Source organism: Pan paniscus, chromosome 10 (genome assembly GCF_029289425.2).
Source record: "Pan paniscus chromosome 10, NHGRI_mPanPan1-v2.0_pri, whole genome shotgun sequence".
Taxonomy (NCBI): Eukaryota; Metazoa; Chordata; class Mammalia; order Primates; family Hominidae; genus Pan; species Pan paniscus.
In genome coordinates this window covers 38,102,226-38,128,082 of record NC_073259.2, presented here as the reverse complement: position 1 = coordinate 38,128,082, position 25,857 = coordinate 38,102,226, and the positions used below count along the sequence as shown (strand labels likewise).

General features: G+C 49.1%; 2 protein-coding genes across 5 annotated transcripts; one reads left to right on the top strand and one right to left on the bottom strand.

The window, feature by feature from the left end:
• Nucleotides 1-509: 509 nt before the first annotated feature.
• RNF41 (ring finger protein 41) lies at nt 510-18,026 on the bottom strand. 3 transcript variants are annotated; one of them, XM_003824926.5, is made up of 7 exons: nt 17,892-18,026; nt 12,416-12,600; nt 9,969-10,081; nt 6,314-6,585; nt 4,171-4,306; nt 3,657-3,760; nt 510-2,809 (listed from the first exon to the last, which is right to left on the bottom strand). In XM_003824926.5, exons 3-7 carry the CDS (start codon nt 10,056-10,058, stop codon nt 2,458-2,460), a joined length of 954 nt encoding a protein of 317 aa, XP_003824974.1. In that variant the 5' UTR covers nt 10,059-10,081; nt 12,416-12,600; nt 17,892-18,026; the 3' UTR covers nt 510-2,457. The 3 variants fall into 3 exon arrangements, with proteins under 3 accessions (XP_003824974.1, XP_003824975.1, XP_008976857.1); XM_003824927.5 differs by lacking the exon at nt 17,892-18,026 and adding an exon at nt 17,749-17,888; XM_008978609.4 differs by lacking the exons at nt 12,416-12,600; nt 17,892-18,026 and adding an exon at nt 17,749-17,883.
• On the top strand, nt 17,959-25,857 carry NABP2 (nucleic acid binding protein 2). 2 transcript variants are annotated; one of them, XM_055095545.1, is made up of 8 exons: nt 17,959-18,188; nt 19,572-20,429; nt 20,822-20,923; nt 21,365-21,503; nt 21,616-21,687; nt 22,167-22,248; nt 22,344-22,407; nt 25,015-25,857. In XM_055095545.1, the coding sequence occupies exons 2-8, from the start codon at nt 20,324-20,326 to the stop codon at nt 25,212-25,214; spliced, it is 765 nt and encodes a 254-aa protein (XP_054951520.1). In that variant the 5' UTR covers nt 17,959-18,188; nt 19,572-20,323; the 3' UTR covers nt 25,215-25,857. The 2 variants fall into 2 exon arrangements, with proteins under 2 accessions (XP_054951520.1, XP_008976854.1); XM_008978606.5 differs by lacking the exon at nt 19,572-20,429 and having other exon boundaries at nt 17,978-18,188.

Here is a 25,857-nt window from a genome sequence, read left to right as displayed (position 1 = left end):
CGCCCGGCTATGAAGACTATTTTTATAAGTAAATAATTATGAAACCTCTGCAAGTACATTTCCCTCCTCACATTTACATTCTTAGCTAGGAAACACTGGGAGGTAGAGACTTCTCTGCCTGCAAAGGAATTCTAGATTCTAAAGCAAAGTTGCTTGTGGGACAAAGGAAAAAGATATATACATATCTTCTGTAGAAATTATCCCAAAAACTCAGGACCACTCAGGGAAGACATGGAATTTAGGATAAAGGCAGACCCTGGGAAGCACACAGTTCAGATCACTAGAGAGAGAGCTTTGGCTGCTACAGAACAGGAGATAGGAGGGAAGAATGCAGGAGGGTACATGGGAAAGCAGCTGTGAAGTGTACACTACTCCCAGACATCCTCCTGAAAGAGAAGTTAGCACTAAGATAAGGGTAGGTAACAAAGTAAGGAAGAAAGGGAATTAAGGTGAGAGAAAGGCAAAAGCAGAGAGGAAACCTTCTCAAGAAAGGGAGTAATGCTGAAGAATTTAGAGAGTTGAGTAAAAGGTTTATTATTAGTGCAGTCAACACCATGGAACAGCACATACAACACAACCAGCAACCTGCAGAGACACTAGTGCAAAGGGTAGGGAAGCCTTTCACTGAGCTTCCTGGCTCCATCTGAGGGTAAGGACAGGACAGTATGAGCCTTGGTTAAGGCAGGTAGGGGAAAGGGGAGTGGAAGAAATGTAGTAACCAGAGTAAGTATAGCAGCGTTTTCAAATTCCTGAGCACAATGTCCCGGAGCTGGAACCCTACTCCCCTCAAGCTTTCCACCCCAATCCCAGTGGAGCCATGATCCAACTACCCAGACCTGCAGCAAGCTAGCCTGGAATAAAATTCTGAGAGGAAGCCATTACATGGTGGGGAGGAGCCTTTCTATCTCCAACCACACTCCCACCTCCATATTAAAATAATCACACCTATTATCTCTCCCCTTCTCTTACTCTGCCAGTCACTCTAGGGATCAAGGTATACCCCAGGTAACCTGAAATGGAACTGAAGTCCCCAGGGGGGTGTGGGTGAGACACGGCACAGCCTGTACTTAGAGATAAAATTTCTGATTTGCATGGTGAAGCTTAGAACCCAGCTATACAGCTCCAAGGAAACTTGGGGAAGGGGGAGTTACCTTCAAAATGAATACTCTAAATCCAGAGTTTTATGATAAGGCCCTGGAAGGGCTAGGAGGAAATTTTTCCAGAGGGCACAGGCATCGATGCTGGACTGTCATATCCTTCACAGGAAGAGAGGAAGCTCCTCATTTCAGTTGGGGTTACAGAGGTTTGGGGCAGATATCGTAAGTTCAGCCGAGGACTCCCTTGGCTCTTCCTATATTAAAGCCAAAGGTTGTGCTGAAAAGGAAAAAATATAAAACACACCCCCATCCCTGTCCCACCCTATCCAGAACCCCCACAATAGGAACATCAAAAGAAAAGTTTCAAGTTTGATTTTTTTTTCTTTTTTCCTTTCTTAAAAAAAAAAAAAAAGGAAGTAAATAAATTAAATTGCCAACAATGTGGCTGAGATAGCCATGATCAGGCCATTCTTAAAAAAAAGAGGGGGGGGGGCAGTAGGTGGAGTTTGTGAAATATAAACAAACAATGGCCAAAGAAAATTATCAAAGTAACTAACTACAGTCACAGGGCTAGAGAGGGGTCTATGGAACAATTATGGCCTGTGCTACAAGAGGCAGTGCCAACCATATTTTAGCAAAAGCTAGGAGTAGCTTCTTGCTAAACACATCAACCCCCAACAGATTAACCCCTACCCTAAACCCTGGCATTCCCTAATTATGAAAACTTGTAGGAAAGAAGAGCTCATCTGGAAATTTTCAGTATCCCAACCTGCATACTGGTAGACCCAGTGGGTGCCTACACCTTTAAGGTGGGCTGAACAGGGATACTGCTTGGCACAGAGGTCCAGTCTTTCCCTAAGGGCCATCAGTGATGGCCAATTAACGGCCTCACTACTTATTTCTAGAGATTTGGCTCCACCCTTACCATTTCTTCAGGATGTCTGCTGCTTAGAGTCAACAGGCCTGACTGCTCTGATTCCCTGGTTTTGGAGGAGAGGGACGATTAGAGATTCCTTCCTCTGTCCTGATCCTCCAGGGAAATTGAATCTCTTTGTGCTTTCTGAAAATAACTGGAACCAGGGACCCTAAGCAGGAAAATGGATGGAGGTGGGGGCTTTCCCACCCAGACTGATAATTTATAGACATTTTAGGGGAATATGGCAAAGGGAGGAAATCTGGGTTTCCCACCTGAAAGACTGAGCAAACTACCCCAAGGCCCTTCAGTGCCAGAAGGGCAGGGAGATGTGTGGCTCAGGTATAAGCCACAGTATTAAGAATGGTGGGTAGGACTCAGGTCCCAGCTGCTGGAGTGATGGGATTTTCTGATTTCCATCTCTTCCTGATAGCCAGTCGAGTTCTCCTATATCTCTTCCACGCCATGCGCAAATATCATGACAAGGCCTGGCTCTTGCACCATGTCATCCCCCATGTGCTGGTTCTCACAGGCCATCACGACAACAGCCTGCTTGCCAGGGATGCGCTTGGCCACGTAGTTCTCATAGTAGCGTCGGTTCATCTGTCTAGTCTCTAGTGTGGCCAGACCCTGGGGCCAGCTACGCTCGTGGGCATTTTCAATCAGCTCGTTGACAATAGAAGCAGGACAGCCACTCTCCACCAGGGAGCGCTTGATTACAGCCTGGAGCACAGCATCAGGAGTCGAGATCATCCCTCCCCAGCGGGTCACTCTTGCTGGCTGAAGGGAGTTCACCCACCTGTGTGGAGGTGGTTAAAGATGGTCATTCCAGCTCATCTCCTTTCTCTGTATTGGCTTTTTCTGCTAATAGAAATAACTACCCACTCTGCACTCAGCTTACCTATTCTTCCTTCTTTCCTTCCATCATTGGCTCAGAAACCCCAAATCTTTCCCCACTTGGTCCCAACTGAGTCACCACATGTTACTCACCAGATTAAATTCCACAAGTCTGCACTCTGTCTCTGTTACTTTTCTTTGAAATTCCAATACTTAGCACATATAGCGCCTAACACAGTTAGTGCTCTATGTTTAGTGAATAAAACAATTATTCCTCTATCCTATGTCCCACTCAGCACTATTTGCCCTGTATATATTGATTCACACTTACAGTTTAGTCTATGAACTGTATAGGACTCCAGAACTGAAAGAGATCTTAGACTTCACTTGTATACTTCGCTTGTTTTTGCTGCATTTTAGAGATCACTTTCCTGGACTTGCACTCTGCCTCCTCTTCTCTGGGTTGTAAGCTACCTGAAGACAGGACGATATCTTCTATTTCTTTTTGGCCCTCCTAGCACTCCACAGCCTTTAATACAGGGCTTTGTACATGGGTACTCACCTAATTCTGGATAAAGTGCATCCTTGGGCAGGCTTTCCCTCCATCCACCCAAACGCATAAGACATCCTGTAGTGGAGCTAAGGGTTATCCTCTTCTCCTCTGCCCCTGTCCTTAATGCCAATATCTGAGAAGCAGTGACCCCCAGCCCAGCTCTCCAATGCCCTCCTTCTGCTACTCTCCTGCTCTTCCTCCTTTCAGGCCTTGTTGTCAGGACATGAGATCACTCCACGTCCTGAGTGACACTCACTCTAGGATCTCGTTGTATTCAATTGTCTCCTCCAGGTTCTGAAGGTTGGGGTTGACACTGCGGATTGCACGCATGTATGCCTTTAGCAGCTGGATGTCTCGCTTCTGTTGTGGGGAAGAAGAACAGGAATAATGGTTAAGGCAGACAGCAGAAAAAAGACAAAAGTTTATCCAAGAATGAGGGCAACTGAGAGATCTGAACAACCAGTTTGTAAGCTTCAGGAAGACAGGGATAAGACTGTCTCACTCACAGCTGTCTCCTTAGTACTTACAAATGTGCCTTCACAGAGGAGGCATCTGATAACTGTTAGGTGAATTAATGCTATGAATGGGATGAAGAAAAGTCAAGGAGAGCTCCAATCTGATTCCCTGCTAAGCCACAGGCAGAATATCCACTCATCTAGGCTCACAAGTGTAAGCACTGGTCTGTGTGTTCACAACTGGTTTTTATTACCCACAGGCAGGCAGTTATCTGCATATGAGGGATATGTTCTCCCCCGTGTCTTGCGGCCTACCTGCTCTGCCAGCTGGTGTTTGTGTTCAGCTGACGTCTTCTCCAGCTCTGCGATGCGTGTCTGCTGCTGCTGTACCACTGAGCGCAGGTGCTTAATGCAGTTATGGTTGGGCAGCTCATCTTTGGGCATCTCCAGGCTGCAGACCAGGGTGGGGAAAGAGCAGAACAGAGGTGATCCCTGGGACATGTATGCAAATGGCCTATTCTGTGGCAGATAACTGCTAAGTAGATTTTGTCCTACCCAAAATTTCTAACATTCATTTCAGGCCTCCCTCTTGTTTATTCCCTTCACTTTCTTCGTCCAAGCTTCCTACTTGCCCCTTTGCTGTCTATTTTCCTTAAATTTCTTTCCCCAATCAAGACACAAGTGTTTTATCTATTTTTTAAATTTATTTTATTTTGTATTTTTATTATTTTTTTTGACATGGAGTTTCGCTCTTGTTGCCCAAACTGGAGTGCGATGGCATGATCTCAGCTCAGCGCAACCTCTGCCTCCCAGGTTCAAGTGATTCTCCTGCCTCAGCCTCCCGAGTAGCTGGGATTACAGGTGCGCGCCACCATGGCCGGCTAACTTTTTGTATTTTTAGTAGAAATGGGGTTTCTCCATGTTAGCCAGGCTGGTCTCAAACTCCTGGCCTCACGTGATCTGCCCCCCTCGGCCTCCCAAAGTGTTGGGATTACAGGCGTGAGCCACCGCGCCTGGCCTCTTACTTTTTTTTTTTTTTTTCGAGACCAAGTTTCACTCTTGTCACCCAGGCTGGAGTGCAATGGCACGGTCTCAGCTCACTTCAACCTCCGCCTCATGGGTTCAAGTAATTCTTGTGCCTCAGCCTCCCGAGTAGCTGGGATTATTACAGGTGCCCACCACCACACCTGGCTAATTTTTATATTTTTAGTAGAGATGGGGTTTCACCATGTTGGCCACGCTGATCTTGAACTCCTGACCTCAGGTGATCCGCCCGCCTCGTCCTCCCAAAGTGCTGGGATTACAGGCGTAAGCCACTGCACGGGGCCTATTTATTTATCTTGACACACTCTTTTTATCTACTGCACAGCTCTCCTTTTCCTCCTACAGATTCTGCCTGTGCACTTATTCCTTCAGAGAAGCCCTATATTCACAGCCCCAGCTATCAACATTCTTTTTATTTTTTAGTTAGGGGGAACAGAGTCTCATTCTGTCACCCAGGCTGGAGTGCAATGGCGCGATCTCAGCTCACTACAACCTCTACCTCTGGTTTTAAGTGATTCTCATGCCTCAGCCTCCTGAGTAGCTGGGATTACAGGCGTGCACCACCACACTTGGCTAATTTTTTTTTTTTTTTTGAGACGGAGTCTCGCTCTGTTGCCCAGGCTGGAGTGCAGTGGCTCAATCTCTGCTCACTGCAAGCTCCCCCTCCCAGGTTCATGCTGTTCTCCTGCCTCAGCCTCCCAAGTAGCTGGGACTACAGGCGCCCGCCACCACGCCTGGCTAGTTTTTTGTATTTTTAGTAGAGACGGGGTTTCAATGTGTTAGCCAGGATGGTCTCAATCTCCTGACCTCGTGATCCACCCACCTTGGCCTCCCAAAGTGCTGGGATTACAGGCGTGAGCCACCGCGCCCGGCCCCACACCTGGCTAATTTTTGTATTTTTAGTAGAGACAAGGTTTTGCCATGTTGGCCAGGTTGGTCTTGAACTCCTGGCCTGAAGTGACTTGCCCACTTCGGCCTCCCAAAGTGCTAGGATTACAGGTGTGAGCTAACATGCCCTTCAGCTATCAACATTTAGTCAAATATTTCATAACCCACAGAAATAAAAAAATAGGGCAAGAGGAAATATGAGAAGGCTGGCAATTATAGCAGTCAACCTGACAAACGGAAAGTAGTATTGGACTGAAAGGGAAGAATAGAGTCAATCAACCTTTAATGTTATTACACAAATTTACTAAATTGCTGTGCCCCTTCTTTTGTTAAAGCAAGAGCAAAATGATTATAGTTGGAAAAGCAGCAAGAAAGTAAGATCTTAGAGCAGGAAGCCAAGGAGGCTAAGAATACTCCTTGCCAACATGCCAAAGAGACCTCCTCAGCTAGTGAGGAGGGCAGCCAGAGACAGGGGCATAAATGAGATGGCCTTTATCCATGTGGGGCAGAAGGGAACAAATCTCACCCACAGCCCTGTTCACAGGTCACAGGCCGCTTCGGGTTGTGCTCACAGTCGCTGAGGTGAGACATGAGGTTGTCAAGCCGGACAACGGCACTACAGCCAAACACAGCGTTGTCACAGGCAATCTGCAGCTTTGACAACATGTTCCGCATGATCCGAGGTACTGGGCGCAGATGGGCGACCGTCACAACACTACGGTCCACTGGACATGTCTGTTGCTGAGAGAACCACTGGGTGATGCAGGCGTTGCAGAAAGCATGTTCACAATGAGGTGCCTAGAAGAGAGAACAAGGCAAAAGGGGCACAAGGGAATTAGCAGGACCTAAGAGCCTGGATATGATAACTCTACAAAGCCAATCAAGCCTTTGAGCAGCCTCTACGACAAGAGGTCCATTGGGTCACAGCAAAGTATAGATCTACTACGGGCAAGGCATTGTAGGGGACAGGCTTAAGATACGTTTCCTGCTGGGCACGGTGGCTCATGCCTGTAATCCCAGCACTTTGGGAGGCTAAGGCAGGCACACTGCTTGACCTCAGGAGTTTGAGACCATCCCAGACAACATGACAAAACCCCATCTCTACAAAAATTACAAAATTTAGCCGGGCGTAGGCCGGGCGCGGTGGCTCACGCCTGTAATCTCAGCACTTTGGGAGGCCGAGGCAGGCGGATCATGAGGTCAGGAGTTCAAGACCAGCCTGACCGACGTGGTGAAACCCTGTCTCTACTAAAAATACAAAAATTAGCCAGGGGTGGTGGCGCATGCCTGTAATCACAGCTACTCAGGAGGCTAAGGCAGGAGAATAGCTTGAACCCAGGAGGTGGAGGTTGCAGTGAGCCAAGATCACACCACTGCACTCTAGCCTGGGCAACACATCTCGAAAAAAAAAAGCTGGGCCTGGTGGCACGTGCCTATAGTCCCAGCTAGCCAGGAGGCTGAGGTGGGAGGATGGAGGATGGCTTGAGCCCATAAGGCGGAGGTTGCAGTGAACCAAGACTGCACCACTGCACTCCAGCCTGGGTGACAGAGCCAGAACCTGTTTCAAAATAAATAAATATATATATATATATATTCCCTGTGCTCAAGATTAAAAATGAGTTGTGAAACAAGACAAACAAGTAAAAAGTTATATAACAATAAGAGATACAAATGATATTCTAGGACAATAGGACAGATGACACAAGGCAGCCAATTATTAATTGCCATCTGGATTGCATACACAATAATTGCCAAAAATGTCCAGAGGAGGGTGAGGTCTTTTCAGGCTAGCTCAATCACGGCAGGTATTTATGAAGAGGACAGAATTTGATATGGGTCTTGAAGGATAATTCAGATGATAGATTTAGAGAGGAGGAGGACATATTTACTGGCAAAAATTCAATGTAAGAAAGCTAGGCCAGGCATGGTGGCTCACGCCTGTAATCCCAGCACTTTGGGAGGCTGAGACGGGTGGATCATGAGGTCAGGAGATTGAGACCATCCTGGCTAACATAGTGAAACCCTGTCTCTACTAAAAATACAAAAAATTAGCCGGGCATGGTGGCGGGTGCCTGTAGTCTCAGCTATTTAGGAGGCTGAGGCAGAAGAATGGCGTGAACCCGGGAGGCAGAGCTTGCAGTGAGCCAAGATCATGCCACTGCACTCCAGCCTAGGCTAAAGTGTGAGACTCCATCTCAAAAAAACAAAACAAAACAAAGCTAAATAAGGCCGGGCACGGTGGCTCATGCCTGTAATCCCAGCACTTTGGGAGGCCAAGGCAGGCAGATCACTTGAGATCAGGAGTTCAAGACCAGACTGGCCAACATGGTGAAACACAGATATATTCATATATACATATGTATACACAAATACATATATATGCAGACATCTATTCATATTTGCTTATATCTGCCTTAAGACACACTGGAAGGATACCAAATAAACTAATAAAAATAGTTATCTTTGGGGGAATTAGGTGCACAGTAATAAAGACAGAAGTGAGAATTCTCACTGTATACCTTTTGATTTCTGAACTATGTTCATTTTTCACCTATTCAAAAAATAAATAATTATGATGTGGGGAAATCAGCATCCCTAGCAGGAGCCTTCTAACCTTAGAAATGTGTCTGGGAACCTGGCATCATGACGGTTGCCTGCTCTGCTCCTCAGAAGATAAAGCCTGGAGGTAGATGGGTGGCTTCTGACTAGACTGTCACCAACTACGACTCACCTTTCCATAAGTGACTTGCCTAAAATGATAGTGCCAGAAAACAGACAAGGCCCTGCCAGGGTGAGGAGGGAACCTGACACACCCTGTGACCTCTTGACACTACTACTTGATGACTTGCTCCACACCCATCTAATATGCCTCTAATGGCAGCAGACTGCAAAGGCCTAGAAAGAAGACAGGTCCAGAGTTGGTTGCCATTGGAATGCAGTCTGAATTTTATTCAGCTCAAGGCATCAGTACTCCTTTTGGAGTACTGGGAGAAAAAATAAAGGCTCAAGGGGAGCCCCTGGGAGTTAGGTGAGCAGTGAATGGGGGAAGGGCCATGAAACCTCATTGCCTAGTGTCCTGGTTTGGAAAATGTGATAATCTCTAGATAGCCAAGAAAGAGAAAGGATTAATTGGTATTTACAGAATGAGGGCAATAAGGATCCTGGAGGATGCTGTCCCATGAATACAACTCTTAAGGATTCACCTCACTCATTGTACTTGCCTGGTAATCGTGAGCTTCTCCTCATACTTGCCCCAGGATGATACAACTGACTCTGGTCTGGCAAGGCTGGCAGAGAAATGACCTACTGAAGGTGGCAGCTTTCACATCAAAATGCAGAGTGCATGGCTGCATCAAAAGCTGGTCTTTTCAGTAGATCCCAGGAAAAAAATAGGTCAGTACATACAGTTCCCCACTTCCTATTTGTTTTTGGGTTTTTTTTTGAGATGGAGTCTCACTCTGTCGCCCAGGCTGGAGTGCAGTGGCGCAATCTCGGCTCACTGCAACCTCCTACTCCCGGGTTCAAGCAATTCTCCTGTCTAGCCTCCTGAGTAGCTGGGACTACAGGTGTGTGCCACCACGCCCAGCTAATTTTTGTATTTTTAGTAGAGACGGGGTTTCACCATGTTGGCCAGGATGGCTCTTGAACTCGTGATCCACCCACCTTGGCCTCCCAAAGTGCTGGGATTACAGGTGTGAGCCACTGTGCCCAGCCTTCCTATTTGTTAGACAGTAGGCAGGTAGAAGAGGCCTGCAGGGAGCCTGGCTGATTACCTGAAGCACTACATCATAAAAATGCAGAGAGAACTTATTAGGAGAGTCCAGAAGTTCAATCACGGACAGGAAGATGGAACCTAGTAAGAGTTCCTGTAGAGGAAAGGAAGCTACCCAGCTACTATCACAAGACAGAAACAAGCAGCTGACTGTTTTACAGGAGAAATCTTTCAGAGTGACCTCAGAAAAAAATCTGAACCACTGGATCTCTGTGGCATCCACCTCTAGATTGATTCTGGAAGGCCTTATTCTTGTAGTCACCATTACTCCTTTGACCTAAATCTCTATTGGGTGAGGGTGGAGAGAAGAACACAGTGACTTCACCATGGGTCCCGCTGCCCATGAATATTTTCTACTAGTTCCACTGCTACCTGTTGCCCCACCAAACCTGCCATCAGACCAACTCACCTGTACTGGCTCCTCCAAGACTCCACTGCAAATAGGGCAGATAAGATCTTCGTCAACATCCCCCTGGAAACGGGTTACATCATACCCCATGTCTCATCACTGAAACCCAGGTCCTGAAAGGACAACAGGAAAAAGAGGCCAGTTCAGAAGAAGCCTACAAATATGTGACAAACATACAGTCATTGCCAAGATCCATTCATTTATCCAACAAATATTTACTGGGAGTCTACTATGCAGCAGTCATTTGGCTCGGTGGAAGCTGACTCAAGAAATTTAATTCTGGCCAGGTGCAGTAGCTCACGCCTGTAATCCCAACACTTTGGGAGGCCGAGGCAGGCGGATCACCTGAGGTCAGGAGTTCAAGACCAGCCTGGCCAACATGGTGAAACCCTGTCTCTACTAAAAATATAAAAATTAGCTGGGTGTGGTATGCGCACCTGTAATCCCAGCTACTCGGGAGGCTGAGGCAGGAGAAGCATTTGAACCCAGGAGGCAGAGGTTGCAGTGAGCCGAGATCGCGCCACTGCACTCCAGCCTGGGGAACACAGCGAGCCTGTCTCTAAAAAAAAAAAAAAATTAATTCTAAGGCCTGGCACAGTGGCTCACGCCTGTAATCCCAGCACTTTGGGAGGCCGGGACAGGCAGATGACCTGAGGTCAGGAGTTCAAGACCAGCCTGGCCAACATGATGAAAACCCAGCTCTACTAAAAATACAAAAATTAGCTGGGCGTGGTGATGCACATCTGTAATCCCAGCTACTTGGAAAGCTGAGGCACAAGAATCACTTGAACCCAGGAGGCAGAGGCTGCAGTGAGCCGAGATTGCACCACAGCTCTCTAGCCTAGGCAACAGAGTAAGACTCTGCCTTAAAAAAAAAAAAAAAGAAAAGAAATGTAATTCTAATGGGGGAAGACATTATATAAGCACACATTTAAAATATAAAGTGATAAATACTCAGAGTAGACACAGGACCTTATGAGGACAAGAGACATGAATACCTAACCCAGGCTGAAAGCAGAGGGTGGTTTTGACAAGTTTTCCAGGACTGGGCGTCACCAGAAATGTGTCCCGTAGGGCAAGAGTCAGCTAAATGTTGGGGGAGCAGGGCATTAGGGTGTTATGCACATAAAATAGCACATCCAAATGCCCAGAAGAGGGCATATGATAGGTTCAGAGAATTTCAAGTGATTCAAGAAAAGGCTGACCTGAGAGGTGGGAGGGAGGGCCTGTCAAGAGACAAGGCTGGAGAGGCAAGCAAGGGCCATGCTGTGAAAAGTCTGTGAGGATTTTGAAGGGTATGAGAGAGCCACTGAAGGACTTAAAAAAGAATGTGATAATAGTTCCATTTTAGAATCAGTATGTTAACAGGGGAGAAACTGGAGACCGGAAGAACATCTAAGTCAGGAGAGTGATGGTAAGAGACTGAACTTAGGTGGTGGTGGTGATGGGGATAAAGAAAAGAGAGGGCCGGGCATGGTGGCTCATGCCTGTAATCCCAGCACTTTGGGAGGCTGAGGCAGACGGATCATGAGGTCAAGAGATCAACACCATCCTGGCCAACATGGTGAAACCCCGTCTCTACTAAAAATACAAAAATTAGCCAGGCGTGGTGGTGCGCACCTGTAGTCCCAGCTACTTGGGAGGCTGAGGCAGGAGAATCGCTTGAACCCAGGAGGCGGAGGTTGCAGTGAGCCGAGATTGCACCACTGCATTCTAGCCCAGTGACAGAGCACGACTCTGTCTCAAAAAAAAAAAAAAGAGAGAGAGGTCCAAAAGAGCAAGGACTCAAACAGCGGCAATGGCGCCATGCCCCTTCTTTGGGCTCCCAAAGGTCAAACCCAAAGAAGAGGTCAGTAAACAACTGGCCGGGCGCGGTGGCTCATGCCTGTAATCCCAGCACTTTGGGAGGCCGAGGTGGGTGGATCACCTGAGGTCAGGAGTTCAAGACCAGCCTGGCTAACATGGAAAGCCCATCTCTACTAAAAATACAAAAATTAGCTGGGCGTGGTGGTGGGCACCTGTAATCCCAGCTACTTGGGAGGGTGAGGCAGGAGAATTGCTTGAACCCAGGAGGTGAAGGTTGCAGTGAGCTGAGATCATGCCACTGCACTGCAGCCTAGGCAACAGAGCAAGACTGTCTCAAAAATAAAAAGAAGAAACACATAATCCTTGTCCTCAAACTAAGGTGTAGGCTTGAGCCCAATGAGTACATAGGAAAAAAAACACATAAAAACACATAAACGTATTAAGCAAATTATTAACAAGTAAAAGTCAATAATTTATGTAAGTTGTAAATATACAAAAAAGAACAAATGGTACAGATTAATCACAGAAAGCTTTCTGCAGAAAGAAGTTTTAAGAACTGGACTTTCAAGGGCAGAAGGAATCCCGAGCGACAGAGAAGAGGGTTGAGGCCTGGAATGGGATTCTGAATCAAAGCTCTTTACCTTCCAAGTGTTGGGGGGCAGGTTCCCTGTTCACAAGGCTCCAACCCCCTGATGCCTCCACTCAGTGCCACTGAAGAGATTCTCCCAGTAACCCATCTTGTTGGCTATTCTCCGACTGAGTATTCCTTCCCAGTGACAAGCTCCATCGCCCAGGGGATGAATGTGATGTCACAATCAGGAGTACTCTAGTAATAGGAACAAGGAAGAGAAAGGAGAGTCAGGAGAACTACCTCCACTTGGCAAGGAGACTGGACAGATGGATCTGGCAGTTGGTTGGGGAGGATGAGACAACTCCATTAAGCGCTACAGTTTTCAGTGCTAGGCAAATAAGACTACCTTCTAAGGAGGGAGCTCACCAGCTAAGGAAGCACACACACGGGGTCCAGTAGATTTGAACATAGCTGGGAGGGGGAAAGAAAAGGACAAGAGAGGCTGGGCGTGGTGGCTCACGCCTGTAATCCCAGCTCTTAGGGAGGCCAAGGCGGGTGGATCACGAGGTCAGGAGATCAAGACCGTCCTGGCTAACACGGTGAAACCCTGTCTCTACTAAAAATACAAAAAATTAGCTGGGCGAGGTGGCAGGCACCTGTAGTCCCAGCTACTCGGGAGGCTGAGGCAGGAGAATGGCGTGAACCTAGGAGCTGCAGCTTGCAGTGAGCCGAGACCGTGCCACCGCATTCCAGCCTGGGCGACACAGCGAGACTCCGTCTTAAAAAAAAAAAAAAAAAAGGACAAGAGGAAAAGTAGAGAAGAGGAGTTGTTGGAGATTTAAGATTCTTTTATTCAGTGCACATAACTACCAATAATAATGATTCCAAATCTGTGACTACAAAATGCATAGATCCAGGTTGCGATGGCTCACGCCTGTGATCCCAGCACTTTGGGAGGCCGAGGTGGGTGGATCACCTGAGGTCAGGAGTCGGAGATGAGCCTGGCCAACATGGCGAAACCCCATCTCTACTAAAAATATAAAAATTAGCCGGGTATGGTGGCAGATGCCTGTAATCCCAGCTACTCAGGAGGCTGAGGCAGGGAGAATTGCTTGAACCCAGGAGGCGGAGGTTGCAGTGAGCCGAGATCGCGCCACTGCACTCCACTCCAGCCTAGGCGACAGAGCAAGACTCTGACTCAAAAAAAAAAAAAAAAAAAAAAGCAAAATGCATAGATCCATAATACATTATGTGTACAGGATGATGCTTTAATGCAGAGGTCCCCAAATCCCCAGATGGACCAGTACTAGACTGTGGCCTATCAGGAACCGGGTCGTACAGCAGGAGGTGAGCAGGAAACAAGCGAGCATTAAGGCCTGAGCTCCATGTCCTGTCAGATCAGTAGCGGCATTTGATTCTCATTGGAGCATGAACCCTATTGTGAACTGCCCATGCGAGGGATCTAGGTTGCCCACTCCCTATGAGAATCTAATGCCTGATGATCTGAGGTGGTAGAGTTCCATCACAAAACCATCCCCTCGCCCACCGTCTGTGGAAAAACTATCTTCCACAAAAAGGCTGGGGATGCTGCTTTAATGTTTCCAAAGTGCTTTCACATAAATTATTATTATTATTTTGAAATAGAGTCTCGCTCTGTCACCTAGGCTAGAGTGCAATGGCACGATCTTGGCTCACTGAAGCCTTGGCCTCCCGAGTTCAAGTGATTCTCCTACCTCAGCCTCCAGAGTAGCTAGGATTACAGGCACCCACCACCATGCCCGGCTAATTTTTGTATTTTTAGTAGAGACGGGGTTTCACCATGTTGGCCAGGCTGGTCTCGAACTCCTGACCTCAGGTGATCCACCTGCCTCAGCCTCCCAAAATGCTGGGATTACAAGTGTGAGCCACCGCGCCTGGCCCACATAAATTATTATTATTTTTTTTGAGATAGGGTCTTGCTCTATTGCCCAGGCTGGAGTACAGTGGTATGATCATAGCTCACTACAGCCTCGCCTTCCCAGCAGGCTCCAGCAATCCTCCCACCTCAGTCTCCCAAATAGCTGGGACCACAGGCACACACCACCATGCCCGGCTAATTTTTGTATTTTTGGTAGAGATGGGGTTTTGCCATGTTGCCCAGGCTGGTCTTGAACTCCTGGGCAGGCTCCAGCAATCCTCCCACCTCAGCCTCCCAAAGTGCTGGGATTACAGGCACCAGCCACTGCGCCCACCCCCAAATCTACACATTTAAACAAGTCAAGTAACCCTGCTGTAGTTTTTCTGTTGCTTCAACTGTCAAGTAGGGAAAATGATACCTGCCTTATATATTAATATAAGGTATATATAATATATACATATTTATTATATATATATGTTATTTTTTTTTTGAGACAAAGTGTTGCTCTGTCGCCAGGCTGGAGTACAGTGGCACGATCTTGGCTCACTGCAACCTCTGCCTCCCGGGTTCAAGCGATTCTCCTGCCTCATCCTCCCAAGTAGCTGGGACTACAGGCATGTGCCACCATGCTGAGCTAATTTTTGTATTTTTAGTACAGACGGGGTTTCACCATGTTGGCCAGGATGGTCTCAATCTCCTGACCTTGTGATCCGCCCGCCTCGGCCTCCCAAAGTGCTGGGATTATAGGCGTGAGCCACCATGCTTGGCCTATTTTTCTTTTTTTTTTTTTGAGATGGAGTCTTGCTCTGTCGCTCAGGATGGAGTGCAGTGATGCAATCTCCTCAGCTCACTCCAACCTCCACTTCCCAGGTTCAAACAATTCTCCTGCCTCAGCCTCCTGAGTAGCTGGGATCACAGGCATGTGTCACCATGCCAGGCTAATTTTTATTTTATTTATTTATTTATTTATTTTTTTGAGACGGAGTCTGGCTCTGTCACCCAGGCTGGAGTGCAGTGGCACGATCTCGGCTCACTGCAAGCTCCGCCTCCCAGGTTCACACCATTCTCCTGCCCCAGCCTCCCAAGTAGCTGGGACTACAGGCGCCCGCCAGGACGCCCAGCTAATTTTTTTTTTATTTTTAGTAGAGACAGGGTTTCACCACGTTAGCCAGGATGATCTTGATCTCCTGACCTCGTGATCTGCCTGCCTTGGCCTCCCAAAGTGCTGGGATTACAGGCGTGAGCCACCGCGCCCAGCCAATTTTTATATTTTAGTAGAGACGGGGTTTCAACATGTTGGCCAGGCTGGTCTCAAACTGGCCTCCTATGATCCACCACCTTTGGCCTCCCAAAGTGCTGGGATTACAGGCGTGAGCCACTGCGCCCGGCGTAATATAAGGTGTATATATGTGTCTGTGTATACACATATATATACACACACACACACACGCGCACCCCTTATACATACTGTCTGCAAATCAAATGAAATAATAAATACGAAAGGAGGCTGGACGCAGTGGCTCACACCCGTAATCCCAGCACTTTGGGAGGCCAAAGTGAGTGGATCACCTGAGTCCAAGAGTTTGAGACCAGCCTGGGCAACATAGTGAAACCTTGTCTCTACAAAAAATACAAAAATTAGCCGGGCATGATGGCGTGAGTGCCTGTAGTCCCAGCTACTGAGGAGGCTGAAGGGGGAAGGTCAACTGAGCCGAGGAGGCAGAGGTTGCAGTGAGCAGAGATCGCAGCACCGCACTCCGGCCTGGGTGACAGAGTGAGACCCTGTCTCAAAAATAAATAAATAAATAAATAAATATGAAAGGATACTGAATACTGTTATCCTCAAGATTATTTGTAGCAACAGAATACAAAATAAGGCTGGGTGCAGTGGCTCATGCCTGTAATCCTAGCACTTTGGGAAGCCGAGGTGGACCAATCACCTGAGGTCAGGGTTTTGTTGTTTTTTTTTTTGGCGGGGGATGTGGGGAGACAGAGTCTCACTCTGTTGCCCAGGCTGGAGTTCAGTGGTGGAATCTCAGCTCACTGCAACCTCTGCCTCCTGGGTTCAAGCAATTCTCCTGCCTCAGCTTCCCAAGTAGCTGGGACTACAGGTGCATGCAGCCATGCCCGGCTAATTTTTTATATTTTTAGTAGAGACGGGGTTTCACTGTGTTGCCCAGGCTGGTCTCGAACTTTTGAGCTCAGGCAATCCGCCCGCCTCGGCCTCCCAAAGTGCTAGGATTACAGGCGTGAGCCACCGCGCCCGGCTACGGTCAGAGGTTTGAGACCAGCCTGGCCAACATAGTGAAACCCCATCTCAACTAAAAATACAAAAAATTAGCCAGGCATGGTGGCAGGTACCTGTAATCCCAGCTATTCAAGAGGCTGAGGCAGGAGAATCGCTTGAACCCAGAAAGAGGTGGCACTGAGCCGAGATTGTGCCACTGCACTCCAGCGTGGGTGACAGAGTGAGACTCCGTTTCAAAAAAAAAAAAAAAATGCAAAATAAATTTAGAGTACTGAGAGTCGGAGAGGAAACGCTTGAAAGAAGCTTGTTCCTTCTTTTTACTAGAAGGCAGGCCTAGCCACAGGTCGGTCGGCTTAACATTGCATCACTCACATTCCCTACCACTAGTCCACTACATTCTTATTTGGGGCAAAACTATCAGCCAACAACACTATCAGTCTCTTGCCCTATTGTCAGACTCTAAAACCCCTGTATAGAAAGGGATAACACTATCACGGGCCAGTCCCCAAGAACAGTGGCCTCATTAACAGCCCCACTTGCTATTAAATGAAATGAAGTTTCTGAATGGGGAAGCAGTCTGTCAATCCCTCAAGCAAAACGCCTTCACCCCTCCTGGCTTTCTGCTCTTCCTCTAGCCCCCTCCTCCCCACTACCCAATTTCCCAAAGTCCTGAGTTAGGGAAGGCCTTCCAGTGTGTGGTGTGTGAACCCTGCCAGAGAGCCAGGCTGCAAACCAAGCGCAGGGATGTGAAGAATGTGAGATTCCTTCATGGAGGGCTGGGAGGGGGTGAGGAGCCGGGAAGGAATGAGAGGACAAGGCTGCCAAAGACAAGGCATGGGAGAGGAGCCAAGCTATGGCGCTTCGAGGGCGGGGGTTTAGGTTCCACCGCCCCTGCCCAGGCTGGCCCCCGGAATGCTCCCTTCCTCCCCTTCTGGCCCGTCAATCATTGCCCATTTAAACACCACGCTGTTTCCCCAGGTCTGCAGGTGCCGGTCCTCCAGCTAGCCCCGGCGCCCTCCCGCACTTCTCAAAGCTCCCCTATTCCAATGGACCTTCCCCAACAACCCGTTCTCCAGAGCCCCCTTCTCACCTCCCGACTCCTCGCCAGTGCTGCTCCCTTCTCACATTTTTATCTCTACCACCATCCCTCCTCCTGAACCCCAGTATTTCAACCCCCCGCCCCAATACCCCTGGGACATCACCTCCTCCCTTCCCACACCCTCTTTTAGGTGGAAGATCGCGCAGGCGCAGTACGCACCGCCCTGGAAGCGGCCTGGAGTCTCCGCAACCTGACCCAGTCGGAGATGAGGCCGCAGCGGCCACAGTACTGCCCTGGTGCCGGGTCCCAGCCTCTCCCGGGAAGGGAAGGGAAAGGGGAAGGAGGGGAAAGAAGACTCCTACCACTCGTCGCCGCCTCAGACGGATCCTTTGCCCCGCCCACCGCTGCTACGCAACCCGGCGGAAGCTCGTCACCAAACCCCGCCTCTTTGTTTAACTCAGCCCCTACACCAGCAGCCAGGAGCTGCCTACGAGGAGGGACGAAGGCTGGCCAGGCCTCCACTCTAGACAGGAAGTCTAGTCTAGAGTCTATATGGTCCCAGCCAGGACTATATAGCCATTTGGGAGGGAGAACTCTATGTTCTTCCCGGCAAAAACGTGTGGGCCTGGCCGGCCACGCTTCGCTTTGGAGGGGTGCAGGTGACTTGTGTCTTAGAGCCGACGCAGATTGTTGCGAGATCATTGCGGAGAGGCAGGCCTGCAGCGTGACCTGCTGCGGGTCCGGCCCCTCTCCCTTTTCCAGAGCCCTGGTCAACATCCCAGAGCTTCGTAACCCCTTGACTCCTGTCATGGGAATGGATATTGCAGTTTAACAAGGCGGCCGCGGGGTGGGGAGTGAGGGAGTCTGACCGCAAAGCTTAGATCTGGGGTGCTCAACGGGTTGTCTGCCTCTCTCCCAGGCGCTCTCCTGCCGTATCTACGATGGCTCCCCGAACACTTGTGGAGTTCCCTGAAACACCTAAGAGGAAGGAAGGGAGAAAAAATTTCCCTCTTCCTGAGTTGGGGTTTGATTTCCTTAGCTTACAACACCGTGGTGTTGGGGATGTGGGCGGTAGAGAACGTGGGATCCAAGGGAAGTCAATGTGGAGCCTAAAGAGCTCCGTGAGCAGATAAGGGATTAATTAAGCAAACCAAGGCATTACAATTAAATGACTTCCTAGACTAATCTGGTATTAAATAGTATGGTATTTATTGTGGACATTGGCTAAGCAAATGCTAATGCACATTAATAGACACATACACACATATCTTTATGTAATTTGTTTATACACAACAATACAGAGTTAGCTACCTTTTGTGGACAATTTGACAGGTCCCAAAAGGAACTAAAGTTTCAGGCCTCCTTTCTGCTGTCTTCTAGCGGGACTCTGAGATAAGTAAGATAAGAGTAGTATGGCCGGGCGCGGTGGTTCATGCCTTTAATCCCAACACTTTGGGAGACCGAGGCTGGTGGATCACGAGGTCAGGAGTTTGAGCCCAGGCTGGCCAACGTGGTGAAACCCCGTCTCTACTAAAAATACAAAAAAAGTAGCCGGGCGTGGTGGCGGGCGCCTGTAATCCCAGCTACTCGGGAGGCTGAGACAGGAGAATCGCTTGAGAATCGGGAGGCAGAGGTTGCATTGCAGTGAGCCGAGATCGCGCCACTGCACTCCAACCTGGGCGACAGAGCAAGACTCCTTTGCCAGGGTGGAGCGGTGGGGCGGGGCGGGGAAGAGTAGTATGGCCAGGTGCAGCGGCTCACGCCTGTAATCCTGGCACTTTAGGAGGACGAGGTGGGCGGACCCCTTGAGGTCATGAGTCCGAGACCAGCCTGGGAAACATGGCGAAACTGTCTCTACAAAAAAAATACAGAAATTAGCCGAGGGTGGTAGTGCGAACCTGTAGTACCAGCTACTACGGAGGCTGTGGTGGGAGGTTGCAGTAAGCCAAGATTGCACCACTACACTCCAGCCTGGGTTACACAGCGAGACCCTGTTTCAAAAAAAAAAAAAGGGACTAACAATGTTTCTCTCTTTGTCGCAGGTTCCATTTCTTCCAAGAAGGGTGAGCCTGCCTTTTGTCTCTGGTGTAAATGCCACTTTTCCCAGAGACCTTGACCAAGCTGGGTAGTGCATTAAAGATGAGAACCCCAAATCAGGAACAAAGATAACGGTTAGAGCAATAAAAAGGGAGGAAACCGTGTGTGCCTACTGTGTGCAAGGCACTTTTTTAAATATAACTTCCGTTTTCTCGTAAGATGGAATTACATATTTTTTGTCTTTTTTTTCCTTTTTGTGGAGAATGGGGTCTCGTTATATTGCCCAGGCAGGTCTGGAACTCCTGGACTCATGCTATCCTCCAGCCTATGCCTCCCTATGTGCTGGGATTACAGGCGTGAGCCACCGCGCCTAGCGGAATTGGAATTACATATGTTTAAATAGTCGAGAAATGAAGTGAAGCATTGAGCCAGGATTCAAACTTTTGTCCGCCAGATTCCGAAGCCCTTGCTCCTTTTCCCATTGTGTCACTCTTTGGAAAGAAACGTCTTAGAACCTAAGTGCATTCTCCCTAGCCAAGTTAAGGAAAACTGGGGGCCCTGTGCGCCTTCTAGTGGTGGATTTTTCCCCCTACAGACCCAACTATCTCCAAGGTTCCTTTAATACCTGAAATTCTCCCCCTTCGCGGCGCACGAGTCTCTGATCCCGATTGGCTGGGCAGGGCAGGCGGCGGGACGCAGGGCGCGCCCGGGCGGTGCTGATTGGCCGGAGGAGGCCAGCCGGGGGAAACTTCCGGGAATGTCCGCACTCCCGCGTTCCACGGGGCAGCATCCGGCGGCAGCGGAGCCTGTGGCTCCCCCTGCGGGCTGCTCAGCGGCGTGCACAGTCCTGCCGGCTGGCTTGGGTGGGTGGTGGGCTGCGGGTAGGGGAGGGGATGGACCGAGTCCCGGGTTGTCGGGATGAGGGTTCGGGAAGGTCTGGCCAGTAAGATTCTACTCCCTGGCTGTGCACCGGGTTCCCTACCCCTGTCTACGTCGGCTCCGCCACTTCGCGGCTTGAGACTAAAAGAGCATCCCGGCAGGGGGCCTTCCAGCCCCAAAGCAGCCTGTCCAGAGACCCCCAAATTCTGATCCTGAAGTTGGAGGCCTCCGGGGATGTTCTTTTTTAATCTTTTAGAAGGGTTAGAGGGGTTGAGGCTGCCTGACCCCAGCCTAATGGGGTAGGTAGGCCTTGGGAAGTGGAGCATGGGGGCAAAGGATCCAAGCATTGAGCCTTCATCCTCTATTCCCCATCCAGTGGGGTGCCGAGGCTCAGGCAGCATGACGACGGAGACCTTTGTGAAGGATATCAAGCCTGGGCTCAAGAATCTGAACCTTATCTTCATTGTGCTGGAGACAGGTGTCTATACTGGGGTGGCGGGTTCGCGGGATGGGGGTGGGGGGCAGGAGGGGAAGAACGCTGTCTGCGTTCTTAACTTGCTATGGGGATGGCAAGGCAAGCTGCAAGACACTCCTCACTCCCAATCTCTCTCTTCGACCCTGGGACAGAAAGTTGCAGTCAGGTATAGGGTAGATAGAACTCTTGCCAGATCTAGACCTCCTGTGCGACGCGGGCCTCTTTCCACTCAGGGCCCTCTCCATGGTGCTGGCCCCTGAACTCCCACCTCCACCCTCCACCACCCCTTCCACAATCCCAACCCTTTATGCCCCAGGGATTTGGGCTTTCCCCTGTTTGTACACCTTTTCCCTCATTCCACCAATATCCACATCTCATCCTTCTGAGAGATACCACTCCATTTATTTGACCATCCTCCCACCTTGATTTATCTGTTCCGTTCAGGCCGAGTGACCAAGACAAAGGACGGGCATGAGGTTCGGACCTGCAAAGTGGCGGACAAAACAGGCAGCATCAATATCTCTGTCTGGGACGATGTTGGCAATCTGATCCAGCCTGGGGACATTATCCGGCTCACCAAAGGGTAAGTCAGCTGGTGACTTCTGGCCTTCCAAAGGCAACAACAATCAAGAGTGGGGTTAACAGTCCCTATAACACTTCTGAGTACTGAATTTTGCTTTTTTTGCCTCCCATAGGTACGCTTCAGTTTTCAAAGGTTGTCTGACACTATATACTGGCCGTGGGGGTGATCTGCAGAAGATTGGAGAGTAAGTGCTGTCTTGGGGATTGGGATGAAGAAGCACCAGGGCAAAGGGGTTTGCAAGGAGGCAGCATAGGGTGTGCAGTCCAAGCCTCATTTCTGGACTTATTCTGTTTGTTTGTTTGTTTTGAGAAACAGTCTCTGTCGCTCAGGCTGGAGTACAGTAGCATGATCTGGGCTCACTGTAGCCTTGACCTCCCGGGGTCAGGTGATCCTCCCACATCAGCCTCCCAAGTAGCTGAGACTACAGGCGTGCTTCACCACACCCAGCTAATTTTTTTGTATTTTTTATAGGGATGGGGTTTCACCATGTTGCCCAGGCTGGTCCCAAACTCCTGGGCTGAAGTGATCCTCCCGCTTCTGCCTCCCAAAGTGCTAGGATTACAGGTGTGAGTTACCACACCGAACCTATCTGGACTTTTCTGAGGCCTCCAGCAGTGGCCCAGAGGATGAATTCAAGGCTTTAGCTACTTTCTTCCCTTGCAGATTCTGTATGGTTTATTCTGAGGTTCCTAACTTCAGTGAGCCAAACCCAGAGTATAGCACCCAGCAGGCACCCAACAAGGCGGTGAGTCCTGTGGCCACAATGGTGGGAAAGGAGGGCAGATCAAGACAAGAAGCATGGGAGGGAGCAGGATCTGAATATGTAATCTGTGCCTTCAGGTGCAGAACGACAGCAACCCTTCAGCTTCCCAGCCTACCACTGGACCCTCTGCTGCCTCTCCAGGTAAATCTGTTCCCTTCCATCCACTGGTCCTCTTAGCTCTCCCACTCTCCTCAGCCTAGAAAGATGCATTTCCCTCATTCCTTTTCCAAATCTCTCTTTTCTCAGTGTATCCTCCTTCACCCAATTCTCCCAGACCCCTCTTTTTTTTTTTTTTTTTTTTTTTTTGAGACGAAGTCTCGCTCTTGTCAACCAGGCTGGAGTGCAATGGCGTGATCTCGGCTCACTGCAACCTCCGCCTCCCAGGTTCAAGTGATTCTCCTGCCTCAGCCTCCCAAGTAACTAGGATTACAGGCACCTGCCACCATGCCCGGCTAATTTTTTTTTTTTTTTTTTTTTGAGATGGAGTCTCTGTCACCCAGGCTGGAGTGCAATGGTGTGACCTCGGCTCACTTCAACCTCTGCCTCCCGGGTTCAAGTGATTCTCCTGTCTCGGCCTCCTGAGTAGCTGGGATCACAGGTGCACGCCACCATGCCCGGCTAATTTTTTGTATTTTAGTAGAGACGGGGTTTCACCATGTTGCCCAGGCTGGTCTCGAACTCCTGAGCTCAGGCGATCTACCCACCTTAGCCTCCCAAAGTGCTGGGATTACAGGCGTGAGCCACCGCGCCCAGCCATGGGCTGCAGATATCTTAGTCCAGTGGAGCAGCAGGGTTCAGTAGAGATATGGTTTAAGAACTAGACTGGCTGGGCGCAGTGGCTCACGCCTGTAATCTCAGCACTTTGGGAGGCTAAGGCCGGCAGATCACCTGAGGTCAGGAGTTCAAGACCAGCCATGGCCAACGTGGCGAAACCCCATCTCTATTAAAAATACAAAAATTAGCCAGATGTGGTGGCAGGAGCCTGTAATCCCAGCTACTTGGGAGGCCGAGGCAGGAGAATGGCTTGAACCTGGGAAGCGGAGGTTGCAGTGAGCTGAGATCATGCCACTGCACTCCAGCTTGCGCGACAGTGAGACTCTTTCTCAAAAAAAAAAAAAAAAAAGAACCACTAGGCTATAACTTCCATGCCATTTAGGGTTCATAGTCCCTACTGTATGCAAGAAGGAAACCTCTGCCTTCATATAACAAATGTTTCTAGAGCACCTACTATTTGCCATGGAATAAAACACACTACCTGCCTTTAGGGGCTTGTGGTTTATACAGGAGAGAGATAATGATTATAATACGCCATGGTTAAGTTCAATGACAGTGGTATGTCCAGAGTTGTGAGAGCTCAAACAAATCATCCCACACACCTGGCTTCAAACATTGAAAATATAAGCCAGACACAGTGGTGCACACCCATCATCCTAGCTACTTGGGAGGCTGAGGCAGGAGCATTGCTTGAGCAAGGAGTTTGAGGCTGCAGTGAGCTATGATCACACCACTACACTCCAGCCTGAGTGACAAAGTGAGACCTCATCTCTAAAACAGTAAAAATTTAAAAATAAATATTTATATACACAAAAGTGTGACTTGTTATTAGCTTTGGTGGGTAAGATTACGTGTAATAATCTTTTCACTAGCCGGGCGCAGTGGCTCACGCCTGTAATCCCAGCACTTTGGGAGGCCGAGGTGGGTGGATCACCTGAGGCCGGGAGTTCAAGACCAGCCTGACCAACATGGAGAAACCCCATCTCTACTAAAAATACAAAATTAGCCAGGCGTGGTGGCTCATGCCTGTAATCCCAGCTACTCAGGAGGCTGAGGCAGAAGAATTGCTTGAACCTGGGAGGCGGAGGTTGTAGTGAGCTGGGATCGCTCCATTGCACTCCAGCCTGGGCAACAAGAGCGAAACTCCGTCTCAAAAAAAAAAATAAAGAAAAAATAATAATAATCTTTTCACTGATGCTTATCTATATTTTCTAAAATGAACATTATCATTATGATACACGCATACACACCTTTTTTTTAAGTGCCTCATATTTTAACGCAGAGACTTCAGGCCCTTCCCCTTGCCATGCTTCTCCAGTTTTATAATCACTTTTGGTAAAGGGGCCTTTTTTTTTTTTTTTAATTGAGAAGGAGTCTCACACTGTCGCCCGGGCTGGAGTGCAATGGTGCAATCTTGGCTCACTGCAACCTCCGCCTCCCAGGTTTAGGCGACCCTCCTGCCTCAGCCTCCTGAGTATCTGGGATTACAGGCGCCTGCCACCACACCTAGCTAATTTTTTGTATTTTTAGTAGAGACAGGGTTTCACTATGTTGGCCAGGCTGGTCTCGAATGCCTGACCTCGTGATCCACCCGCGTCAGCCTCCCACCGTACTGAGATTACAGGTGTGAGCCACCACGCCTGGCCCAGTAAAGGGGCATTTTTGTCAGAGGTCCCTGAGCCTAGAACTAAACAGCTAATTCTAGGTCTGATTCCCAATAATAGTGAGATAACTACAAGAGAAAAATACCGTACCGAGGTTCATGTAGCAACTTCCTAAATGATCGTGTAAGTCTTCTCTGGAGCTCCATTCATACTTGCAGCCCACAGTCTTTTGCATTTGGTCCAGTTGGCATTAAGATGCAGTTGTGCATGGTGAAGACTGTGCCACTCTTTGGGGCATGGAGACAGGCCTTGGGATGGACCCCTCTCCTATGTTAACTAATTCCTTTGTTTCTTCTCCTCCCACAATTAGCCTCTGAGAACCAGAATGGGAATGGACTGAGTGCCCCACCAGGTCCCGGTGGTGGCCCACATCCCCCTCATACTCCCTCCCACCCACCCAGCACCCGAATCACTCGAAGCCAGCCCAACCACACACCTGCAGGCCCGCCTGGCCCTTCCAGCAACCCTGTTAGTAACGGCAAAGAAACCCGGAGGAGCAGCAAGAGATAGCATGACATTCTTTCTTCCTGCCACCAACCACATCCCAAGTGTCTCCTGGAGAGCAAGATAGCCTTCCACTGATTGGCTGGTGTAGCAGTATTTTAGCCACTGAACTTCAGTGGAGGGTGGTGAGCAGTGTCCTTATCCACCCTAATCTCATACTCCCTCATTGTCCAGCTGAACTACCTGTCCCCTGGGAGTCAGGACCCTCTGCCTGCTCTCTTTCCTCTTTAGAAATGGCAGTTACTGGCTGGGCGCAGTGGCTCACGCTTGTAATCCCAGCACTTTGGGAAGCCGAGGTGGGCAGATCCCCTGAGGTCGGGAGTTCAAGACCAGCCTGACCAACATGGAGAAACCCCGTCTCTACTAAAAATACAGAATTAGCCAGGCATGGTGGCGTATGCCTGTAATCCCAGCTACTTAGGAGGCTGAGGCAGGAGAATCTCTTGAAACCGAGAGGCGGAGGTTGAGGTGAGCCGAAATTGCACCATTGCACTCCAGCCTGGGCAATAAGAGCGAAACTCCATCTCAAAAGAAAGAAAGAAAGAAAGAAAGAAAGAAAGAAAGAAATGGCAGTTACCATCTGTTTCTTCTGTGTGAGACATGGGAGTCTAACTGAAGTCTCTCCTTCCTAATAAATATTACCACTCTA